General features: G+C 36.2%; 2 protein-coding genes and 2 long non-coding RNA genes across 6 annotated transcripts; 2 read left to right on the plus strand and 2 right to left on the minus strand.

Annotated features, from left to right (window-relative positions):
* Nucleotides 1-1,364: 1,364 nt before the first annotated feature.
* Nucleotides 1,365-2,107, minus strand: LOC107841062. Its single transcript, XR_007044652.1, has 3 exons — nt 1,834-2,107; nt 1,648-1,745; nt 1,365-1,447 (listed from the first exon to the last, which is right to left on the minus strand). It is a non-coding gene; the product is annotated as an uncharacterized LOC107841062 (long non-coding RNA).
* Nucleotides 2,108-3,457: 1,350 nt separating this feature from the next.
* On the minus strand, nt 3,458-10,329 carry LOC107840823 (probable galacturonosyltransferase 6). 2 transcript variants are annotated; one of them, XM_047396649.1, is made up of 9 exons: nt 9,232-10,329; nt 8,967-9,001; nt 7,857-7,898; nt 7,511-7,640; nt 7,072-7,145; nt 6,158-6,390; nt 5,201-5,558; nt 4,361-4,882; nt 3,458-4,145 (listed from the first exon to the last, which is right to left on the minus strand). In XM_047396649.1, exons 1-9 carry the CDS (start codon nt 9,341-9,343, stop codon nt 3,870-3,872), a joined length of 1,782 nt encoding a protein of 593 aa, XP_047252605.1. In that variant the 5' UTR covers nt 9,344-10,329; the 3' UTR covers nt 3,458-3,869. The 2 variants fall into 2 exon arrangements, with proteins under 2 accessions (XP_047252605.1, XP_047252604.1); XM_047396648.1 differs by having other exon boundaries at nt 7,857-7,958; nt 9,232-10,319.
* A 1,274-nt stretch (nt 10,330-11,603) lies between these two features.
* Nucleotides 11,604-20,024, plus strand: LOC107840825 (anthranilate synthase beta subunit 2, chloroplastic). Of its 2 annotated transcripts, XR_001665314.2 has the most exons (8): nt 11,604-11,986; nt 14,020-14,090; nt 15,397-15,434; nt 15,532-15,642; nt 16,027-16,126; nt 18,640-18,775; nt 19,255-19,429; nt 19,593-20,024. XR_001665314.2 is itself a non-coding variant. In XM_016684757.2 (7 exons), exons 1-7 carry the CDS (start codon nt 11,705-11,707, stop codon nt 19,369-19,371), a joined length of 855 nt encoding a protein of 284 aa, XP_016540243.1. In that variant the 5' UTR covers nt 11,604-11,704; the 3' UTR covers nt 19,372-19,554. The 2 variants fall into 2 exon arrangements, 1 of the variants encoding a protein (XP_016540243.1); XM_016684757.2 differs by lacking the exon at nt 19,593-20,024 and having other exon boundaries at nt 19,255-19,554.
* On the plus strand, nt 16,133-17,684 carry LOC124887262. Its single transcript, XR_007044653.1, has 2 exons — nt 16,133-16,461; nt 16,611-17,684. It is a non-coding gene; the product is annotated as an uncharacterized LOC124887262 (long non-coding RNA).
* Nucleotides 20,025-20,475: the final 451 nt, after the last annotated feature.

Genomic DNA, 20,475 nt, shown 5'->3' on the forward strand with positions numbered 1-20,475 from the left:
TTCGTGCTTTGTCAAGTATAACACTAAATTGACATCTTAGTTTCAAGATTAAGACACAATACCATGTTGGATTTGATTTGTTTTTTTAAAAGTTTCAACTTTTATCATTAGCTAAAATTATAAATCGAAAAAATCGAGCCAAGCCGACAAGAACCAACCGATGGTTATTTTTTTGTATTGGTTTGGTTTGATTTTTAAAATTTAAAAATCAACTAAGCTGATTTGGTTATGATTTTGACCAATAACCGATCCAAATCGACCTATGAACACCCCTAAATTGGTGTACACTGTTCGGGGCTGTCGGGTTTCTTTAGGAGATTGACGCATTGCCCGGGATGCTTGGAGGTCGGAATAACCTTGGACCATCGATAAGGTGGAGAGGCTTCTTCCATTCGAGGGTGGAATTTTATTTCATTATGTTCTTCAGAGAGAACGTACATGAAGTTGATGATGCGGTTTTGTCGCTCTATCTCAACAGGCGGAGCCAGAATTTGAAGTTATTGGGTTCTGAATTAATTAAAAAAGCATAAAAAATCAAGAAAAACTGGGGCTTGAACCCACATCTGTGGGCCGAAGAAGCCTTTAACACTGACCAAACAACCACTGGGCCAAGCAACATTGTTTGACAGTGGGTTTGCGGTATTTAATAATATACACATATTCAAAATTTAGTAATATAAATATAGAGTACGTAAAAGCTACTGGTTCGCACGAATAGTCTGGTCATGCAATGTAAACCAAATAACTCAACCATATATGTCAATCAAAGATCTCCTCATCTCATCAGCAGTCCTCTTAACTGGAATACGCTATCGATATGAGCCAACTCTGTTGCTGTAGTGTCTGCGCCACAAAACGCTGCCCAGTCGTTGACAGTCATTCCCGCACCTACCACTTCACTACCGCGGTTCACTGTTCCTCTTGCTATCAGAGGAACCCGAAGGAGTACCTGCACCAACAAAAAAGTTCAGCAGCAGATGAAAACGACATCTACTGTAGAAGTCGGATCAACCTTTTCCAGGAGAAGTTTATTCCAACGATAAACTGAAACCAAACAAATATGCCAAGAAAGATAATACATACATTTCGGGTGTGTGCGGTGGGGGTGGGGGTGGGGGTGGGAAGTGGTACTATACTAGATACGTAGAGGACCAAAGTATAAGAGAGATTAAACTACCCGGAGAAGCTCCTTAAAGTGGCATTACGAGTACTACATACGTAGAGGACCAAAGTATAAGACTGTACATCATAAACAACGACAATATTACACATAAAAACATGAATATTTTACACATGAATTGAATACTTGTCCGTTAGAACAGCTATAAGCTCAACGATACAAAGGGTAAACCAGCTCACGCATACAGTTAATCACATCATCGAAATATCACTGTATTTGTACCTTGATCTGTAGTAGTGTGAGGCACGAGAAGGCCGTTTTTGTTTCCTGCACAAAAAGAAGAATCAGCAAAGATTTAGTAGGTTAGAGTGCACAGAGTCTTCCAATTATCCTCGTTTCTCCAATGGAGGTTTTGATCACCGGAAAGTTTTCAGGTAACGCATCCTCAAACGCGCTGGAAAAAGATACAGATCACGTAACCTGAAAACTAAATAACTTCGAGACAGATGATCTGAAGATTGAAAAACCTGTAGAAGTTTTCGGAACCGCCATGAGCAACCAAACAGTAAGAATGCGTGAGCTTTGAGAAAACTCCCAACATCACATGAATTCTCAAATTGAACCCCTGCAATAAATATAACGTAAAAAGTCGATTAGAGAAGATAAAATAAGTATCCAATACAACAACAACAACATATCAAGTGTATTCCCACCTAGTGGAGTCTGGGGAGGGTAGAGAGAGACTGTTTCCGATAGACCCCCGGCTTAGAACCAATAAAAAACAAGCATCCAATATAGTAGCCATTTCTTTGCTAGGTGAAAGCGAACACAAGTGGTCGGTGAGCTTGGAAGATCTGTCAAAGCCAACATAACGTGTTAGACAATTACGACAACAACAACAACGTGTTAGACAATTACGACAATTACGACGACAACAACAACAACATCATGTTAGACAACTAAGAAAACAACATGTTAGACAATTACTACAACAACAACGACGACATGTTAGACAATTACGACAACAACAACATGTTACACAACTAAGACAACATGTTAGACAATTCCGACAACAACAACAACAATAGAATGTTAGACAATTACGACAACGATAACATGTTAGACAACTAAGACAACATGTTAGACAATTACTACTACAACAACAACATGTTAAGACAACTAAGACAACAACATGTTAGACAATTACGATAACAACAACAGAATGTTAGACAATTACGACAACAACAACAACAACATGTTAGACAATTACTACAACAACAACAACAACAGCATGTTAGACAATTACTACAACAACAACAACATGTTAGACATTCACGACAACAACAACAAAATGTTGGACAAGTGAGGTCCGGGGAGGGTAAAGTGTAAGTAGTTCAGGACTACCTCAGATCAAGTAGAGAGGATGTTTCCGATAAACCGTCAGCTCATGACAAATAACAATAAGCCAATCCAAGAACATAAAAACAAACAACAAAATATGTTAACACACCACTAGATAATTGTGAGTAATATAATATAAGAATATTATTGAATTGTTGTATTTACATTATTAATTCTTTTCTAGAGACTACTATACCATAATCCTTTTTCAACTAGGACATTACATTGCAATTTTTTTCAAAATAGGATTCTATTTAGTATTCTTATTTGACTGAGTAATATTATAAACTATCTTTTTGAAATCACAAACATCACCATAACACCACAAATAAAAGAACTACAAGACACATTATATATATCGGGAGCTAATATTATTGTATGTCGACAAATCCAAAATCGAAAAAAATAATTATTTATCTTTAGTAAAAAAATATATATCTTTATTGAATGTATTATTTATCTCGACAGACCCAAATTCTATAAAAAAAAAATCAAGAGCTGATTATGTATCTTTACAAAGAAAAGAATGTATCTTCATTGAATGTATCGGGAGCCAATTATGTATCTCGACAAATTTAAAATCAGGATTTTTATTAAGTATGCAAAATATTGAAATTTTCCGTAATTAAGCTTCAAATTGTTGGGATTTGTGTTGTTTGCCCTTAGATTTATTAGATTCAAAAGTCGGCCTTAGGTTCAACATTTACTATTTATACGTAAAACATAATTTGTGTTTTTAAAATTTCGTGAGAGAAATAGGAGTGAAAAAAAAGTGAAAATAAGTTCTCAAATACAATTAATTCCAAATTGTATTTGAAATTCTCATGGCCAAATACAATCGTTTTCACTTTTTTTTTCCGCTAAAGTGAAACAATTTTCCAGAAAAAAGCGAAAAAATTCTCATAGGCAAACAGCTACTTATTAATCATGTATAAATGGTAGAATTTTCCAATGAAGGGCTAGCCACAAATTAGAATAACTTTACAATCACAAGTCATTATAATCTCATTCACTAATTTGTAACAATAGAAAAGGGACAGCCCGGTGCACTAAAGCTCCCACTATGTGTGATCCCAAAACTTTACAAAGAAGAATATATAGTGGATTAATATGGAAAGAATCAAGTGAACGTAACTCGTAAAGTGTTTCCTACACACATAAAAAAAAGAGTTCGGTGTACTAAGCTTATGCTATGTGTGCGTATCCCGGAAAGACCTAGACTACATTAAGTCTGTTGTATGCAACGTGACCTTGAAGTCCTGCAAGAGATTGTTTTCATAGCTTGAACTCGTGACTTCGTGATGACATCGTGATGACATGGAAGGAACTTGGTACCGTCGCGCCAAGGCTACTGATGTAAATTGCATTGTTGCAGATATGGATGTTCATAGCTAACATGTTTGTTCCAATATGACTTGTACTTATGGATTCCAATGTCTAACCATGGTTTCATAACTCCGTCGTAATGAACCACTGCTGCCTGCTCGATCTGGGCTCGTGTGACCCCCGAGTCATACCCCAAACCGAGTAGGTGCCATGTCCTGTCGAGAGCATGTGTGTGGTTGTAAAACGTCATCCAACCAATCGGCAAACTACCGGCTTTCAGTAGCGGTCTCTTACTTCCCTGCATCAACAAAAATGACATACACTAAATGTTACTAGCCATGAAAAAGAGTTGTCGGGCACGTGCTACCTCCCACTAGCGCAGGTACCGGTAACTCGGCTTTACAATGTTTGGATATATGGAAAAAAGTCACCTAGTGTAAACTAAACTCATCGAAAAACTCAATACTCATGATTGTCGTTAATGGATTCAACGGTAGAATATAAAGTATATACCAGATCCAAGTACTTGTGATAGCGTGCAGTTAAGTTTCGTTTCCTCCACTCGTGCAGATCGAATACATTCATCCCGAATGCCCAAGTGCATGTGTTTGAGTCGAATCTTGTTGCTACCGAGGGGTCTGTGAAATTGATGAACATATCCATTCGGCGGAATGAAGGCTCACCTTCCACACAAGTCTCCACTGCACCGTTCGCTTTACCCTTAATGTTGATGCGCCAAAGTCTGGTTAGATCCTTTTTCACAACTACATCATGGTCGAGGAACACAATCTTGTTCACGGAAGGAAAAATATCAGGCAGATAAAAACGTAAGTGGTTCAGCACAGAAGTGTATCTTGGATCAAGGCCCTTTTGCTTCTGCTGATCCTCGTTGTACTTGGTCGATAACCATTCAAAACTGTCAACGCTCTGGATTTGAACGGTAGCTTTTCCCGGAGGATTCATCAAGAACCACATCGACATGGCTGGCAGGTTAAGAGAATCCGTCACTATATGAAAGACAATTTTCTCTGGATCCTGCCAAGTACATAAACATTTACGTTCAATTAGGATGTAAAGCACATGAAGGACTACGGCAAAAAAAAGGGCAGCCCGGTGCACTAAAGCTACCGCTATGCGTGGTGTCCGGGGAAGGGCCACCACAAGGGTGTATCATACGCAGCCGTACCTTGCATTTTTGCCAGAGGTTGTTTCCAAGGGTTGAACCCGTGACCTCCTGGTCACATGGCAGCAACTTTACCAGTTACTCCAAGGCTCCCCTTCCCATGAAGGAATACGGATTTAACAAAAAAAAGGTGAACCCAAAACGAGGGGAAAAAACACGGAGCATCATACCCTAGCGGTTGAAACGGTTGAATTGACAACCACGGAACATGCCAAAACATTGTCTGAGAAAACAGCAAAGTGATATAGATCAGGATCCTGCAGTTTGTTTTGGTTAGGAAGCTCCCGTTCCTCAGGCTGCAGAGCGAAATATTCAGCAGTCAACCGCATGGAAAGGCAGTGAAGGCCTTTTGGTGTAGTTCTTGCAGCGAGCTGTACGAGGAAGGAAGTATGATCCCTTTGTGATCGAAGCTGTTCTTCAGCATTATACGTCATGGCACGTAGTGTATTCACCATAGCTGAGCAATCTGGATATATTCTGCTTGCTCTCAGCAGGGTCCCCTCCATCGCTTTCATCTTTTGCATGGCCCTGGAACGCTAGCCGCTCTTAGATTATACATACAACGTATTAACCATTCAAAAACAGCATTCAGTTTCCGATTTTAAACAATTATCGGCAATACAAACCAATTCATATCGAATATCCTCAAGTCAATATCAAGTACACATTCTTGTGTCTTGAAAGACGGTAGCTCAACGACTTATATGCCAATTCTACTCTAAATAAATCATCATCTGTCTCAGAGTAGAGCAATCTCAATAATACTGTACAGATCATAACACGACAAATCCACTACTCACATGATTAGTGGCGGAGCCAGAATTTTCACCAAAGAAGTTCAAAATCGAAAAAATGTAGGCACACGAACTAGCCGAAAGGGGTTCAACATCAATTATATATACATAAAAATATTTTTCACTATATAGAAATAATATAATTTTCCGTCGAAGGGGGTTAGGTGGCTCCACTACTGCACATGAAACAGATTTTATGATGCTGAGTAGCAATTGACACATTAGATGAGCAAGGTTCTGTAAATGCGTTGTTTAAGCTTTATATTTAACAAACGAAGCAACATGTTATAGCATTAGGTGTATCGGGGGGTGGGGGTGGGGGGAGGGGCTCACCTCCGTGACAAGCGAGAATCTTTAGTAACACCACCCACAGCTCGTTCTAGCTCTTTAATTCGTAGCTTTATCTCTTTCACAAAATGAGAGTTGCTACCTGGTGGTGTAAAACTCAAGTACGCTTTGGCCCTTATCACCTTATCTTTCATCTCTTTAACCTTCTCGTCTAATGGCCTCTGCGGATGAGACTGTATGCTCCGACTGTGTTGAACCCCTTTTGGTCTCGACTTTTCCTGCCACAACACGAAGTGAGATCAGAAGACTGCAAACTCACAATAAGTCTGTACTTGCTATGATCAATGTAAAGTCAATGACTTTCTAGTTGCACGCGACAAAGTGAAATGCACACAGATGAAGATATATATACGGAAGGTGAGGAAAGAAAGGATCAAACACGTACTTTAGATCCGGTATACCAAATCTATCATTTTAACATTATACAAGTTGCTACATACGTGAACATGGCAATTGGCATTTGACACTCGTGTCATGAACTCTCGAAGCCCCGAAACTGATATCTTTTCTACTTGCCACCTCATTCACGTTCAAATGTCTAACATTTCCAGTATAACTCAAGTTAAGAAAACTCATTCTCGATAGTTAAAAGGTGAAACGCCATACACATCAACGTGATAGCCAAATTATAGCAAAATCTTGACAATCCAAAATTGAAAGAAACGGGGATAATCTCTATGTATGATAACTCAAAAAATTTGCCAACGGTAGATGCCATTCGATCTGGACATCATCCACTACATCTAACCAGACAGAAGCTACAGCAAGTCCATTAGTTGTAAATTCTGGAGACAAGCAACACGAAAGGCTCTCTTCTACAACACTAAGTGATCAACATTAAATAATCTCACAAGATAAGAAATTATAACCTCACGATAGACTGCTATACAGAATAATACCTTTTCGCTAGATGAGGACACTCTTTTCTCATATAGATTTTGTTGATTTTTTCTGTCTCCGCCGTATGTGGTTCCTGTAGTTTAGAGTAGAGTTAAACGCTGCACTCATATTACAACTTGACAGAAATGAAAGGAAAAAGAGGTAAGAGCATTTAGGAGCCGTTTGGACATTGAGATTTTTCTTTCCGAAATACGTTCAAAACATTGTTTGGTTATTGTATTGGAGCATTTTTTTGATTTGAAGATGAGTTTTCAAGTATGAAAAAACGGTTTTGACCTCTTTTTCAGTGAAAAGTTTTTCCCGCACGAAACTTCAACTTCTTTTCAAGTGAAATACACGTTCAAATACTACATCTTCCATATATCATTTTTCAACTTCAACTTCAGAGACGCTTTTATTCAAGTTTTAACCAAGCACCTACTTAAAGTAGTATAGTACCATTATTTTGCAATGAGTTAACATTCTCTGCTTTGTCAAGGCTATCGTTCTCATTCAAGCTGACTAAAGAGCCGTGATCTCCATCTCTATAGACAACCAAGTGTGGTCCTTTTAGGTCTTCAACTTCTTCCTAAAGAAACAACAGACAATGATTAAACATAGGTAACAATCACGGAGGCTTTCACCTATGTTGCTCGAACTCTTCAAAAATGTCATCGGGTGCGTGTCGGATCCTTCAAAAGTCGTGCATTTTTGGAGGATCCGACACGGTTGTGGCAACATTTTTGGAGAGTCTGAGCAACTTAGGCTTTCACAGAGTTAGTAAGCTGATCTAAACTTTTATCACCTGTTGAACTGCACTATTCGCCTGAGCATCTACTCTGTGCTTCTGAAGACGAGAATCCGAACCCCCCCAAAAGTTAAAACTCACAGTCAGATACTTGTTTCTCTTTGTTTAGTAAGACAATAATGCAAAACGAAAAGAAGAAAAAAATCAGCATTTGGACTAGAATGAGGGAAACATATGTTGCTCAGACTCTCCAAAATTATTGCCGCACACATGTCAGATTCTCCAAAAATACACTACTTATGAAGAATCCGAAATGCACTTGGTGGCGTTTTTGAACAGAGCTGAGCAACATAGGAAAAGAAAAATTAACTATTGTTAACTTGATGTTTCCCATATATTGTGTCCTTTTTTTTTTTATTTCCCATCCGGTGTTCGGTACCGCATTGGAGCCCGACTAATCTGATTCGCGCAGGGTAGGGCCATTCGGGGATAGCACTACCTACCAAGGATTATTCCATACCCAAGGCTCGAACCCGAGCATATATGGTGTCAAAGATGCATAAGTAAACTTAAACTATACAAAAGCCTATTCTTTTCTTCTTCTTTCAATGATTTGGTACCAAAGATTCATAATAAACTTAAACTATACAAAAGCTTATGTTTTTTCTTTCTTTCTTTCTTTCTTTCTTTCTTTATTAGTTGCTTGAATGAACAGGAACAACAACATTAGGCAACAAATCACAAGTCCGGTATACTAAAAAGCTCCTGCTATGCGCGGGGTTTAGGGAAGGGCCGGACCACAAGGGTCTATCGTGCGCAGCCTCACCTTGTCTTTATGCAAGAGCTGTTTCAGAAGTAGCAACAATGAAAAAAAGGCAGTTCGGTACACTAAAGCTCCCGCTATATGCGGGGTCTAGGGAAGGACCGGACCACAAGGGTCTATCGCGCACAATCTCACCTTGTATTTCTGCAAGAACTGTTTCAGAAGTAGCAACAACAAAAAAAAAGGCAGCTCGGTACACTAAAGCTCCCGCTATGCGCGGGGTCTAGGAAAGGGCCGGACCACAAGGGTCTAATGTGCGCAGCCTCACCTTGTATTTCTGGAAGAGCTGTTTCAGAAGTAGCAACAACATAAAAAATATAGAACTGAAGAAGACTAGAACTTACAAGAATCGATAAGTCTTCAACAAAGTCTCTAGATGCTGCACACAAATTGAACACAAATAATAGTGTCAGATCAAACAACAACAACAACAACAAACCCAGTATATTTCCACATAGTGGGGTTTGGGGAGGGTAAAATGTACGCAGTCCATACCACTACCCCCGAGGGAGTAGAGAGGCCGTTTCCGATAGACCCCGGCTCAAGACTGTCAGATCAAACTAAAACACCACAAATCCAAAAGTAACAATAACAAGTAAAACATCATACCATTAGAGTTAAGGTTTTTGAGCCTATATGAAAGCAAGAAAACAGGAGTGAAGACTGAAATAGCAAGCAAAGAGAGGATAGAAATCCTCGTACATCGACGAAATAGCCTCATCAGAGCATAAATATGTTAACAAAAGCCAAAAGGGTATTTGATCATTAGACAAGATTATGCATAAACAGATTCAAATCATTAGTATAAATATTGATTCTTGATACAAAGTGAAACAAAAAGAAATGGAGTTGAGTGAATATGTGGAATAGCCTCATGAAAGCATAAAGATAGATTCATAATATAAGTATAAAAAATGAGTCTTTGATACAAAGTGAACAAGAAAGAGAATTTGAAAACAAAACAAAAGCCAACAGGGTATTGGAACATCAAACTAGTTATGCAAAAAGATTCATAATATAAGTATCAAACATGAGTTTCTTGATACAAAGTGGATAAACACAATGAGTCTTGATACAAATTGAAAAAAAAAATGAGTCTTTGATACAAAGTGAACAAGAAAAAAATTGAAAACAAAACAAAAGACAAAAGGGTATTAGATGATCAAACTAGATATGCAAAAAGATTCAAGATTATAAGTATCAAACATGAGTTTCTTGATACAAAGTGCACAAACAAAATGAGTCTTGATACAAAGTGAACAAAAAAAAAATTGAGTCTTTGATAGAAAGTGAACAAGAAAAAAAATTGAAAACAAAACAAAAGGCAAAAGGGTATTAGATTATCAAACTAGATATGCAAAAAGATTCAAGATTATAAGTATAGAAAGTGAACAAGAAAAAACTTGAAACAAACAAACAAACAAAAGGCAAAAGGGTCTTTGATCATCAAGCTAGATTCATATTCTAAGGGGAAAAAAAATGAGTTTTTTTGATAGAAAGTGGACAAGAAAAAACTCAAAGTGTGAGGGTTTTTTTCATGTTTGTTTGATTTGATATATCATATTTTGAAGGTCAAAGGGATCTATGAATGTGTTATAGTGATTAAAAAAATTGTATAGAGCAATGAAAATGGAGAAAAAATGTGGTGACATGTTCTTGTGTACAAAGAAAGGAATGAAATTATTGCTTTCTTGAAATAGAATACTTATAAAAACCAAATATATTTGACATTTATATACTCTTTGGACACCCCCACCCCACTCCACCCCCTACCCCTACCCCTACCCCTACTCCTCTCTCTCAACCACCACCACCACCAACAACAATAACATACGCGGTGAAATTTACTAACGAGATCTAAGAGATTGATATGTATTCAATTTTATCTCTACCTTAACGAGATCAAGAATGTGTTTTCTCTATCAAAGTATATACAACAACAACAACAAGTCCTCTTTATTCCCACATAGTGAAGTCTGGGAGGGTAAAATATATATATTAAAAAAAAAAATTATATAGATTCACAAATAATAAAATAATCGAAACAAAGAAAAAAATAATTAAATATAAGCCTATTTATGTATGTTCTCGTTAATCTCCTTGAGTTTCTAATCTTATGATTGACTTTATTACTTCATATAAAAGATATATATTTTTATATTTATCAATTTGATATAAACATTAAATATAATTTTTACCCACCGCCCTTGCCTCTCACCTTACCTAACATAATTTTGATTTCTTAATGGTAATAATAATTAGATGATAACCTTAAATAAGACTATGTCCACTATTAGAAGACTAATTCCATGAAAATATTATTATATATTATATTATAATTTATAAGTCATTTGTCTTTGTGGTGCACTTCCAAAAAACTTAAAAGGACCTTTTCTCAAATCATATTGAGACATATACTTTGTGACATGTCCTTTTCATTAACTATTTTTTTCTTAAATATTATTTATTTAATTGTTATATATGAAAGGTGGTATATCTTAATGATTTTACATATAAACAAAGCAAGATATTAAATTTTGGAATCCCTATTTAGGTAATGCCAAAATTTATAACTTTTCCTTTTAGATTTGTCACTTCAAAAAAAAAAAAAAACTATGAATATATACCTCTAAGAAAATTCACAATAAGTAATTTTATAGTAAATTATTTATGTGATCACGACTAATCAATAAGAATCTATTACAAATATCTTCATATGTACATCATTTTAATAACTTAATTCATCACGTTGAATATTTGTATTAGATAGACTCCGAAAGTCAAGATCAAAAAGTGTAAAAGCAAAAAAAAAATAATGAAAAATTTAGTCGATTATATTTATATTAATTAAAATTATTTTTATATAACAATATAAAAAAACCATATATATATATAAACATATATTTATATTTATATTTAATAATTACAGTGTACCAAATTAACAAATTACTAAAATTATAAATATGAGATTTTCTATTTCAGTTTTCCATTGATAAACACTTATACAATCTCTCACTCTTCCCACCTCCCTTTACCGCCGCCGCAAATCTCCGGCGCCGATCAGACAAACGACACCGTTTCAATGGCCGGAATAATTTATCCTCCGCCGTCCTCTTCACAATCCGCCATCATTCACGTCAACAACAAAAACACATCTCTCCTCGGCAGCTCCGGCTCCGGCGGCGCTATTCTGCGAATGAGAAGCTTAAAACGGCTACAAACGACGAAGTCGGCGATTTCTGTATCGCAGAATAGTTCAGTTAGTTGCGTTGAATTATCTGAAAAGGATAATGGTCAAAGGATTAAGAAGAGTCCGATTATTGTTATTGATAATTATGATAGCTTCACTTATAATCTCTGTCAGGTATGCTCGTTACTCCTAATGTTGAATCAAAATATTGATTTTTCATTATAGAAAAACGCGGAGATTATTTGTTTGTTGTATAGTTAATGAAAGTTTTGCTCAATTTTAGTTGAATTTGATTTATTTGTGTACTTTTGATGTATATTGAATCAAAATTTAGCTCAGTTTTTCTAAATTTGAATCAAAAAATTGTATAGTGAATGAAAATTGATAGTTGTTATTCTCCGCCCTCATTCACAGCAACAACAAAAGGACATCTCTTCTCGGCGGCTGGTTGCTCCGAATGAGAAGTATCGCAGAATAGTTCAGTTAGTTGTGTTGAATTAAGAAGAGTCTGATTGTTGTTATTGATAATTATGATAGCTTCAACTATAATCTCTGCCATGTAGGCTCCTTACTCTTAATGTTGAAGAAAACAATTGATTTTCGATTGTAGAAAAATGCGGAGATTATTTGTTTTACAGTGATTTTTTTGTATAGTTAATAAAAATTTTGCTCAATTTTTCTCCAAGTTTGAAACAAAAAATTGAGTTTTGATTGTAGAAAAATGTGGAGATTATTTGTTTTTCAGTGATTTTGGAGTATAGTTAATCAAAATTTTGCTCAATTTTCCCAAGTTTGAAACAAAAAAGTGATTTTTGATTGTAGAAAATTGTGGAAATTATTTGTTTTCAGTAATTTTTTGGCTTTATTCATGTACTTTTGATGTATAGTTAATAAAAATTGATAATTATTACTCCTCCGTCCTCTTCACAATCCACAATCATTCATTCGCATAAACAGCAAAATCACATCTCTCTTTGCCCCGAAAACCAAGCTTTGCGAATTCTCGGCAGCTCCAGCTCTGGCTATGGAAGCTCTTTTCTCCAAATAAGAAGTATGAAGCGGCTTCGAAAGATAGAAAAATGTTCAATCTTTCTGAGTTTGAGTCAAAGAATTGATTTATGCATGTAGAAAAATGTGGAGATAATTTGTTTTAGTATTCTTTTTTTTGCTTAATTTTTGTAATTTTGTTATGTAGTTAATCAAACTTCTGCTCAATCTTTCTAAGTTTGAATCAAAGTATTGATTTTTGAATATAGAAAAATGTGGAGACTATTTGTTTTAGTATTCCTTTTCTTTTGCTTTATTAGTGTAATTTTGATTTTTTTGTTAGGTATGCTCAATTTTTCTAATTTTGAATCAAAGAATCGATTTTTTTTTAATAACCTCACTCAATTAATTCCACGGGATATGCGTCACCTCCCACTAGCAACAACAGATACCAAGTAACTCTTATCTATCCAGAAAGAAATCACCTAGTGTTTTTCTTTTTCGTTTATATTGGGGTTTGGACGTGAGACCTCATGATTCTCAACTTACTTCATTAACCACTAGGCCGCACCTTTGGTTGCCAAAGAATTGTTTTAGTAATTTAGATATATAGAGAATGTGGAGAATGAAGTTGATTCCTGAACATTGAGAAATTTATGGAATTGTTATCTTAGTTTTCTTAATAATTTTGCTGGTTGGTGATGATTTTGCAGTATTTTGAAACTTGAGAATTCAACTGATTTTTGAGCATTGTCAAATGTATATAATTATTGTCTTAGCTTATAAAGTTAAAAGCAATTACTTTCTAGGGGGCGTTTGGCCATGAAAATTGTGAGTACTTGAAAAAAGTGGTTTTTGTTTTCTAAGTGAGAGATGAATTGAAAATTGGGATTGTGTTTGGCCATGAATACAAATTGGAGTTGTTTTTTATTTTCGTGAGTAATTTGGAGTGAAAAAAGTTGAAGCAGCTTTTTGGTGTTTTTCAAATTTCTGAAACTTCAGGATTTCAGTTTTATGGCCAAATGTGTTTTCCGGGGTTGAAAGGAAAAAAATTCCATGGCTAAACGTTTCCAAATTAGTTTGTCTTGGTTTTGCTCTTCATTTTTCTTTATTGTTTTGAAGTACATTGAAGTTGGAGCCTTATAATGATTTTGGAATATTAAGAAATGTGGACAATTGTTTGTTTTGGCATTTCTTAATTTGTTTTTTCCCTCCCAAAGTATATGGGAGAGCTTGGATGCAATTTCGAGGTTTATCGGAACGACGAGCTTACTGTGGATGAACTGAAGAAGTAAGTAACAAAGTTCACTTTTTGTTTTATAGGAGCAACTTTTTTTGGTCTAGCTGTTGAGTATAGCTACAATATTCAGCTTCACTAAGTGAAAGCTAGCACATACATGTTACTATGGGGATCACGCACCTTTAAGTTAAGACTTTTCTTTTTTGTTTTTCGGGGTGTGTGGGTGTGGGGGGGATAGGGGATTACAAGGTGGGAATTGGACGGTTACCTACAATGTGAAAGTTCATGTAGTCAACTAACTGAGCTACTAAGATTTCCCTTTAGGTTCGACTTGAATCGACAAAATTTATATTTGAAACATTTGGCTTCTGCAGCTCTGCCTTACCTTTGTTAACTGTTAGATTTAGCCTGCTTCTATTGGTCTTTTTTGTATGTTGTTGGTCCACCCATGATCACTTTCAAATTGAATGGATGTAATGGTATTATTAATTCAAATGAACTTTAATTTCTTGGGTACACACGTGTGTGCAAAATCTTATTTTCATAAAATCTAACGGAATATAATGAAGAATAGTATAGACTGCTAAAAAAAACCCAGAGAACTGGATGGAAACGTTTGAGAGTGCAAGTAGAAAGGAAACAAAATCACCCATTAAATATACAGTCATTTTAACCGTTTTTCTTTACTTGTTAGTTGGGGTGGTAATAAGCAGGTTCCCTGTTTGAATTATACCAACCACATCCTCTCTTTTAGTTAACATGTAGATAAGAAAACAAGAAAGGACAAATGAGTTGCTAAGTTTCTCAAAAAATGAGATGCAATTGCACTATAGTATGCCTGTTTTTAATTCAAATGATCCATAATTTCTAGTTTATTTCTGCAGTTCAGTTTTACATGATCTAGAGGGGATCATCTTTGGAACAAGATGCATATTTAATATTGATAAATCATAATGAGGAAAAGATTAGAAAGTAAATTTAATTGCAAGGAGAATTTTTTTTCTCCCAAAAATATAAGGGGATTTTGGCACCCAAGGGTGTGGCTTAGTGGTTCAATGTAGTTGGGATGACCATGAGGTCTCAGGTTTAATTCCCAGCAGAGACAAACACTAGGTATTTTCTTTCCATCTGTTCTAGCCTTGGTGGACAGAGTTACCTGATATTTGTTGCTGGTGGGAGGTGGCAAGTATCCCGTGGATTTAGTCGAGGTGCTCTAGCTGGCCCGGATACCACGGTTATCAAAAAAAATATAAGGGGATTTTATGCTTTTCTTTGGACCTGGAAAAAAATGAGTTTTCTTTTCTGACTCCTTAAACCTGATTAAGTTACCATGTGGTTTTTCTTTAATATTTTGTAGGAAAAATCCAAGGGGAATATTAATTTCACCTGGACCAGGTCAGAGAAGTCACCCAAATATATTAAGTTATCATTTCCCGTATCTGGAACTTATGGAATTATCGATACTTGCCAATCTATTTTTATTTGGGAATAGGTACACCTCAGGATTCAGGGATATCACTGCAGACCGTACTGGAACTTGGACCAACTGTTCCGTTATTTGGTGTTTGTATGGGTTTGCAATGCATGGGAGAGGCTTTTGGAGGTTGGTGATTGAATTAACAGTAATTGGTGCTTTTGTTTCAATAAGTTTGGCCTATCTGATGAACAGTTTGTCTCTATTCCATCTAATAAAACAAAAAATAATTAGGTTTTAAAAGTGTTTTAATACATTAGGCGATTTATTTCTATCTTCCTAAGTGTTGGTGGTTATCCAGTACCTGTGCTCATGAGAGATAGTAGGTGTTCAGCTGGGTTGTGAAAAAAAATAGTTGAAAATGTATCCAAAGTTTTGAGTTTGACCGTCATCTGGGATTATTGTTAAGTTGACTGTTAAAAGCTCTACTTTTTTCTTTCTTGTTATTCAACTAGTCAATCGTGTGTTCTTCACTTCCCTAATTCTCCTTGATGTGCATTTATTTCTTTGCAGGAAAGGTTGTGCGTTCTCCATATGGGGTGATGCATGGAAAAAGCTCCCCCGTATATTTTAATGAAGGTGGGGAAGATGGCCTATTTGCAGGGCTATCAAAGTAAGCTCTCCTTTATCTTATAATGATTAGAAATTTGTCTGAACAAATTGAGTTTGGTCTTTCTGATTATTTTGGTATCAAGATAAGGGCATTCTCCCTTGAAACGTAAGATCGGCATTCCTGTGTGTTTCAATTATTTGTCTTTGCACTTGGTACAAGCTATATCATCCCTATAATTTAATTTAATGAGGTCCAAAGACTATGAAACAACAGAGATGCTGCTTCCACTGGACCAACAATAACTTGTATAATAGATACTCAAGGGACACAGCAGCATAATCTTGCATTCAACTCGATTACGTGGCGGGGGCTCTAACAGCACTCTCTCGACTTCGGTACCACCTTTTTCTCACTGCCTTTTCTTTAAGACCTTCTTTCAGCTGTAAAGCTTCCATGAGATGTAGAATCTGTTATATAGAGTGATCCAGAATAGATGGATGAGTAGGTTGTAAAGAAGAATGACCTTATGATTCTTTTCCTGTAGCTAAAAAAGTGTTGCTCCTTGCTGCTTCAATTGTTTTTTCCTAACAAAGCTTCTAATAGAGCTGCTGATCTCCAACCACCGCCCCCCCAAGCGGTTCAACTTTTGGTGCACTTATGTGGCTAATCTCTTCCGATGCTTCTTTCTTTGGACCAGCAATATTCAAGCTTGTGTAATGGATTCAATGGTAGGTGTTCTCTCAAGGTTCCCTACTTGAACACTGTGCGGTAGTACTACCTTAAGTGTCTCAACTCAAACTCTTCAGGCTGGTACTGGAATTCTCAGGAGAATTGCTAAACTTTTTGACCAACCATCCAATAGTTCGTGCAAAGATAAACCTAAGAAGTTTCAGTTTGCCCCTCTTAAGAGTTCTCCTTCAGCACTAGCAAAACTGGGTTGAGTATCCCCGCTTGGGGGAGCTTCAATAGAAGCTCTTGCTTTCCTTGAAACTTAGATGATAACCAGAGATGCCAAAAGCACTAAAGCTGGAGAAACTCCAGTGATAACTGTGTTATACTGTCCAATTTCTGGACTTCATTCGCAGACTCTATTTCAATGCCAAAACTGCTGGTTTCAAATCCTGTGTCACGATCTTCCAACCTCCAGTTAGTTTCTTCTGGTCTTTTTAATTGTGTCTTCTCTAGTTTGTCTTCTCCATTGCTTCCTGTGAGATTTTCTGGACCTGCTCAACCTTGGTAGTCAGTCTCCCCTTGATCAAATCTGTAGCTTGAATGAGCACCCATCTCGTTTGCAGAAATGCGTGAAATCTCATCAAGCAATGAATCAAGGATGGATGGTCTCTGGTTTTCTTGATTAGGACCTTCTTATCAAGAGGTTGAACCCTCTGGATCTGCTCATTAGGACCTTCAATTTTTTCCTCGTCTACTTCATTGGAACTGGTAACTTCACTAACGGCTTTTCACATGGTTTCCTCTTCATCATCGTGTACACTTGGAGTAACTTCAACCTCGGTGCCATCTTTTTCAATATAAATATCTGAACTCTGGCCCTTCTGTGGGTTAGTTGTTTACTCCATTTCAGCTGTTTCCACCTTGAAGAACCCCATGTTGTCTTACCTATCAAAAAGAAAACATGTCTTATGCTCAACTAATTTGTGGCTGCCATAAGTTCATGTCCAGAAAAACCACTTTGAGAATACTCTGGCTGATCCACATGTATGCTTCCTCTCCCGTAAATTTCATGAAAAATAGCTTCAAAGATGTTCTTGCGTATCATGTGGTCAGTTTCTGAAGTGACTTCAGAGTTCGTGGATGATAAGTATGAGCCTGATAGTAAGAAAACAACCATAAAATCAGAAGTTTGAACAGTCATTTCATATCTCATTTTCAGTCCAAAACCCCTTATATTTCTTTATCGTCCTCGGCACTATCCCCATCTTTGTTCTCTGGGTTTGAGTAATTTTTTTCTGGCAGATTTGAGGAGTCATGAGCTTGCTGCAATGACCCTTGATTATCATTAATTTCCTGAGAGTTGAGAACTGCTTTGTTTGAATCTTACGTCGTCACTGTCATGTATGCTTGAGCTTTCTTGATGAAGAAAGATCCCGTGGCGTCAATTTGGCTGGTAGCATAGTCATGTGTTGCTCGGACATTAGTTCTTTTCTGTAGGATCTGCCACGGGTTTGGCAACATTTTTTGAGATTCCGAGCAACATACTCAGTCATGGATACTTGACCTAGGGGAGAGTTAATTAGTGAGAGGGTTCGTATGGCTTATGGAGGAATCAACACTAGAGTTGTTTTATTGATCCTCACATGATTCAGAGGCACAACTAAGGAAGAAATAGCTATTCTTCCAGAAAGATGAGATGTTGAGTTGACTTGCTGGGATCTTCGCTTACATATCAAGCACTATTATAACATTTTGTATCCCGTCAATTCCCCATCCACGCACTTAATTACTTCAGGCGAATCTTAATTCTACCTTGAATATGCCAGTCTAACAAATTCTTGGAATATCAGTGCCACTTCTGCTGTCTTAAAATAAGTAGAACACTTTGTATTCTGTTTCAGCCCATTCACAGCCGGTAGATACCACAGTCTGGTAATAGACAAGGCCACTTTCCCCCAAGACGCCCTTGAGATAACTGCATGGACAGAAGATGGTCTTATCATGGCTGCTCGTCACAAAGTTTACAGACACATACAGGTAAAATTTTCCATCCTTTATGCACAAAATTAGTGCTGTTAGCGTTCTGCCATGGATTCATAACTCTGAGCTGTCTATTTGCCTCGTTGGAGAAATTTAAAATTTATAAAATGTTGTATTGGTGACGTGAACTGATAAAAGGAAGATAGTTATCAATAAGTTTTATCATATTCTAGGATCTACAACCTTCTGAACTGGGGTACCTTATTTTTGCACCTATACTCACTTAGGACTCAAACAAATGATTGAATTCTGTGCATGAACTTCAAGCAAATACTAATGCAAAAGTCCTTGAACTTCAAGTAGAAACGCCTAAACTTAGCCATATGAAACTTCGACTCACCTCAGATACCGCATGTCATGTCTAAAGTTTTGTTCGGAAGTGGGTAGATATGCATAGATTTTAAACTTAGGGCATAACTTTAACCGTGGCATCAACACCGGGTATGTGTGCACTTATTCTTGCTTTGGTAACATAGGGGGTACAATTCCATCCTGAAAGCATCATCACAACTGAAGGCAAGACAATAGTTGGCAATTTTGTGAAATTGATAGAGAGGAAGGAAGAAGAAGCAGGATCTCAATCTCAAAACTAGACAACTCTCTTTACTCACTGTACAATATTGTGGTCTTGCCTCACTAAAACGATGCAAAGTATGTTCTTTGTCTCTGACTCTCTGTTGTAACTTAGCAAAAGGTGTAATTTATAAAAGTTGTCAATACTTGTAATGGATTTAATTTGAAATTCTTTACAAAATAAATATTGGTTTATCATCAAAGATGATATCATGAAGTTCTTGGGATTCTTTTTCACCAGGAAGGTATTGATGAGCCGAGGGGTCTACCGGAAACAATCTCTCTATCACAAAGGTAGGGGTAAGGTCCGTGTACATTCTACTCTCTTCGGACTCCACTTGTTCGATTATACTTTTCTTCTTGTTTTAACTTTATTGCTTTAGTCCTTAAAAAGAAGTGATCAGTAAATTTCTTCAAGACAACAAACAAAGCCTTTGTGTTTTCTTTTTATCTTTTGATATCATCACCTTTAACGGGTCTTGCATAATTATTGAATATCCAACTTCCTCAAAATCTGTAATATTCTCTTATGGTGGATATTCAGCATATACGCACTCGAAATTTCTTATTTTATCTCTAAATAACTACTGTATTGTTTATTTATCTAGAAAATACAATAAAATCATTATAAGTTGTAAGAGTTGACTAAAATATTTAATTAGTTATTGTGGAACAGACAGCTTTTAATCTCTTTACTTTTAGCCATCCCTACCCAATTCTTTTTGTTTCTTGATTTGCTTCAATGACCTATATATAACATTCTCTTGATACTTTTCTCATTTTCTATATTTGCTTTAATTTTGCCTCTTTTATCTTTTTTTGACAACTATACTAGTGGGAAACATTACAAGATAAACTTTTCTAGTTTACAACTTTCAATATTTATAGCTATCCTCATTTGATAATCTAAAATGAAGTAATTTTATTTGAAAGTTTCCAAATTAATTAAAACATGTAATTGATTATTATTATTATTATTATTATTATTGTTGTTGTTGAGAAAACATGTAATTGATAATGCAAGAGGCTAGATTTTCTCCATATTGTTAGGACAGTTAGGTAAATATAAGCTTTTTTGGAAAATAAAATAATAATAATTAAGTTCACAATATATTAATCTAAAA

The sequence above is a fragment of the Capsicum annuum genome, chromosome 9, assembly GCF_002878395.1.
Source record: "Capsicum annuum cultivar UCD-10X-F1 chromosome 9, UCD10Xv1.1, whole genome shotgun sequence".
Lineage (NCBI taxonomy): Eukaryota > Viridiplantae > Streptophyta > Magnoliopsida > Solanales > Solanaceae > Capsicum > Capsicum annuum.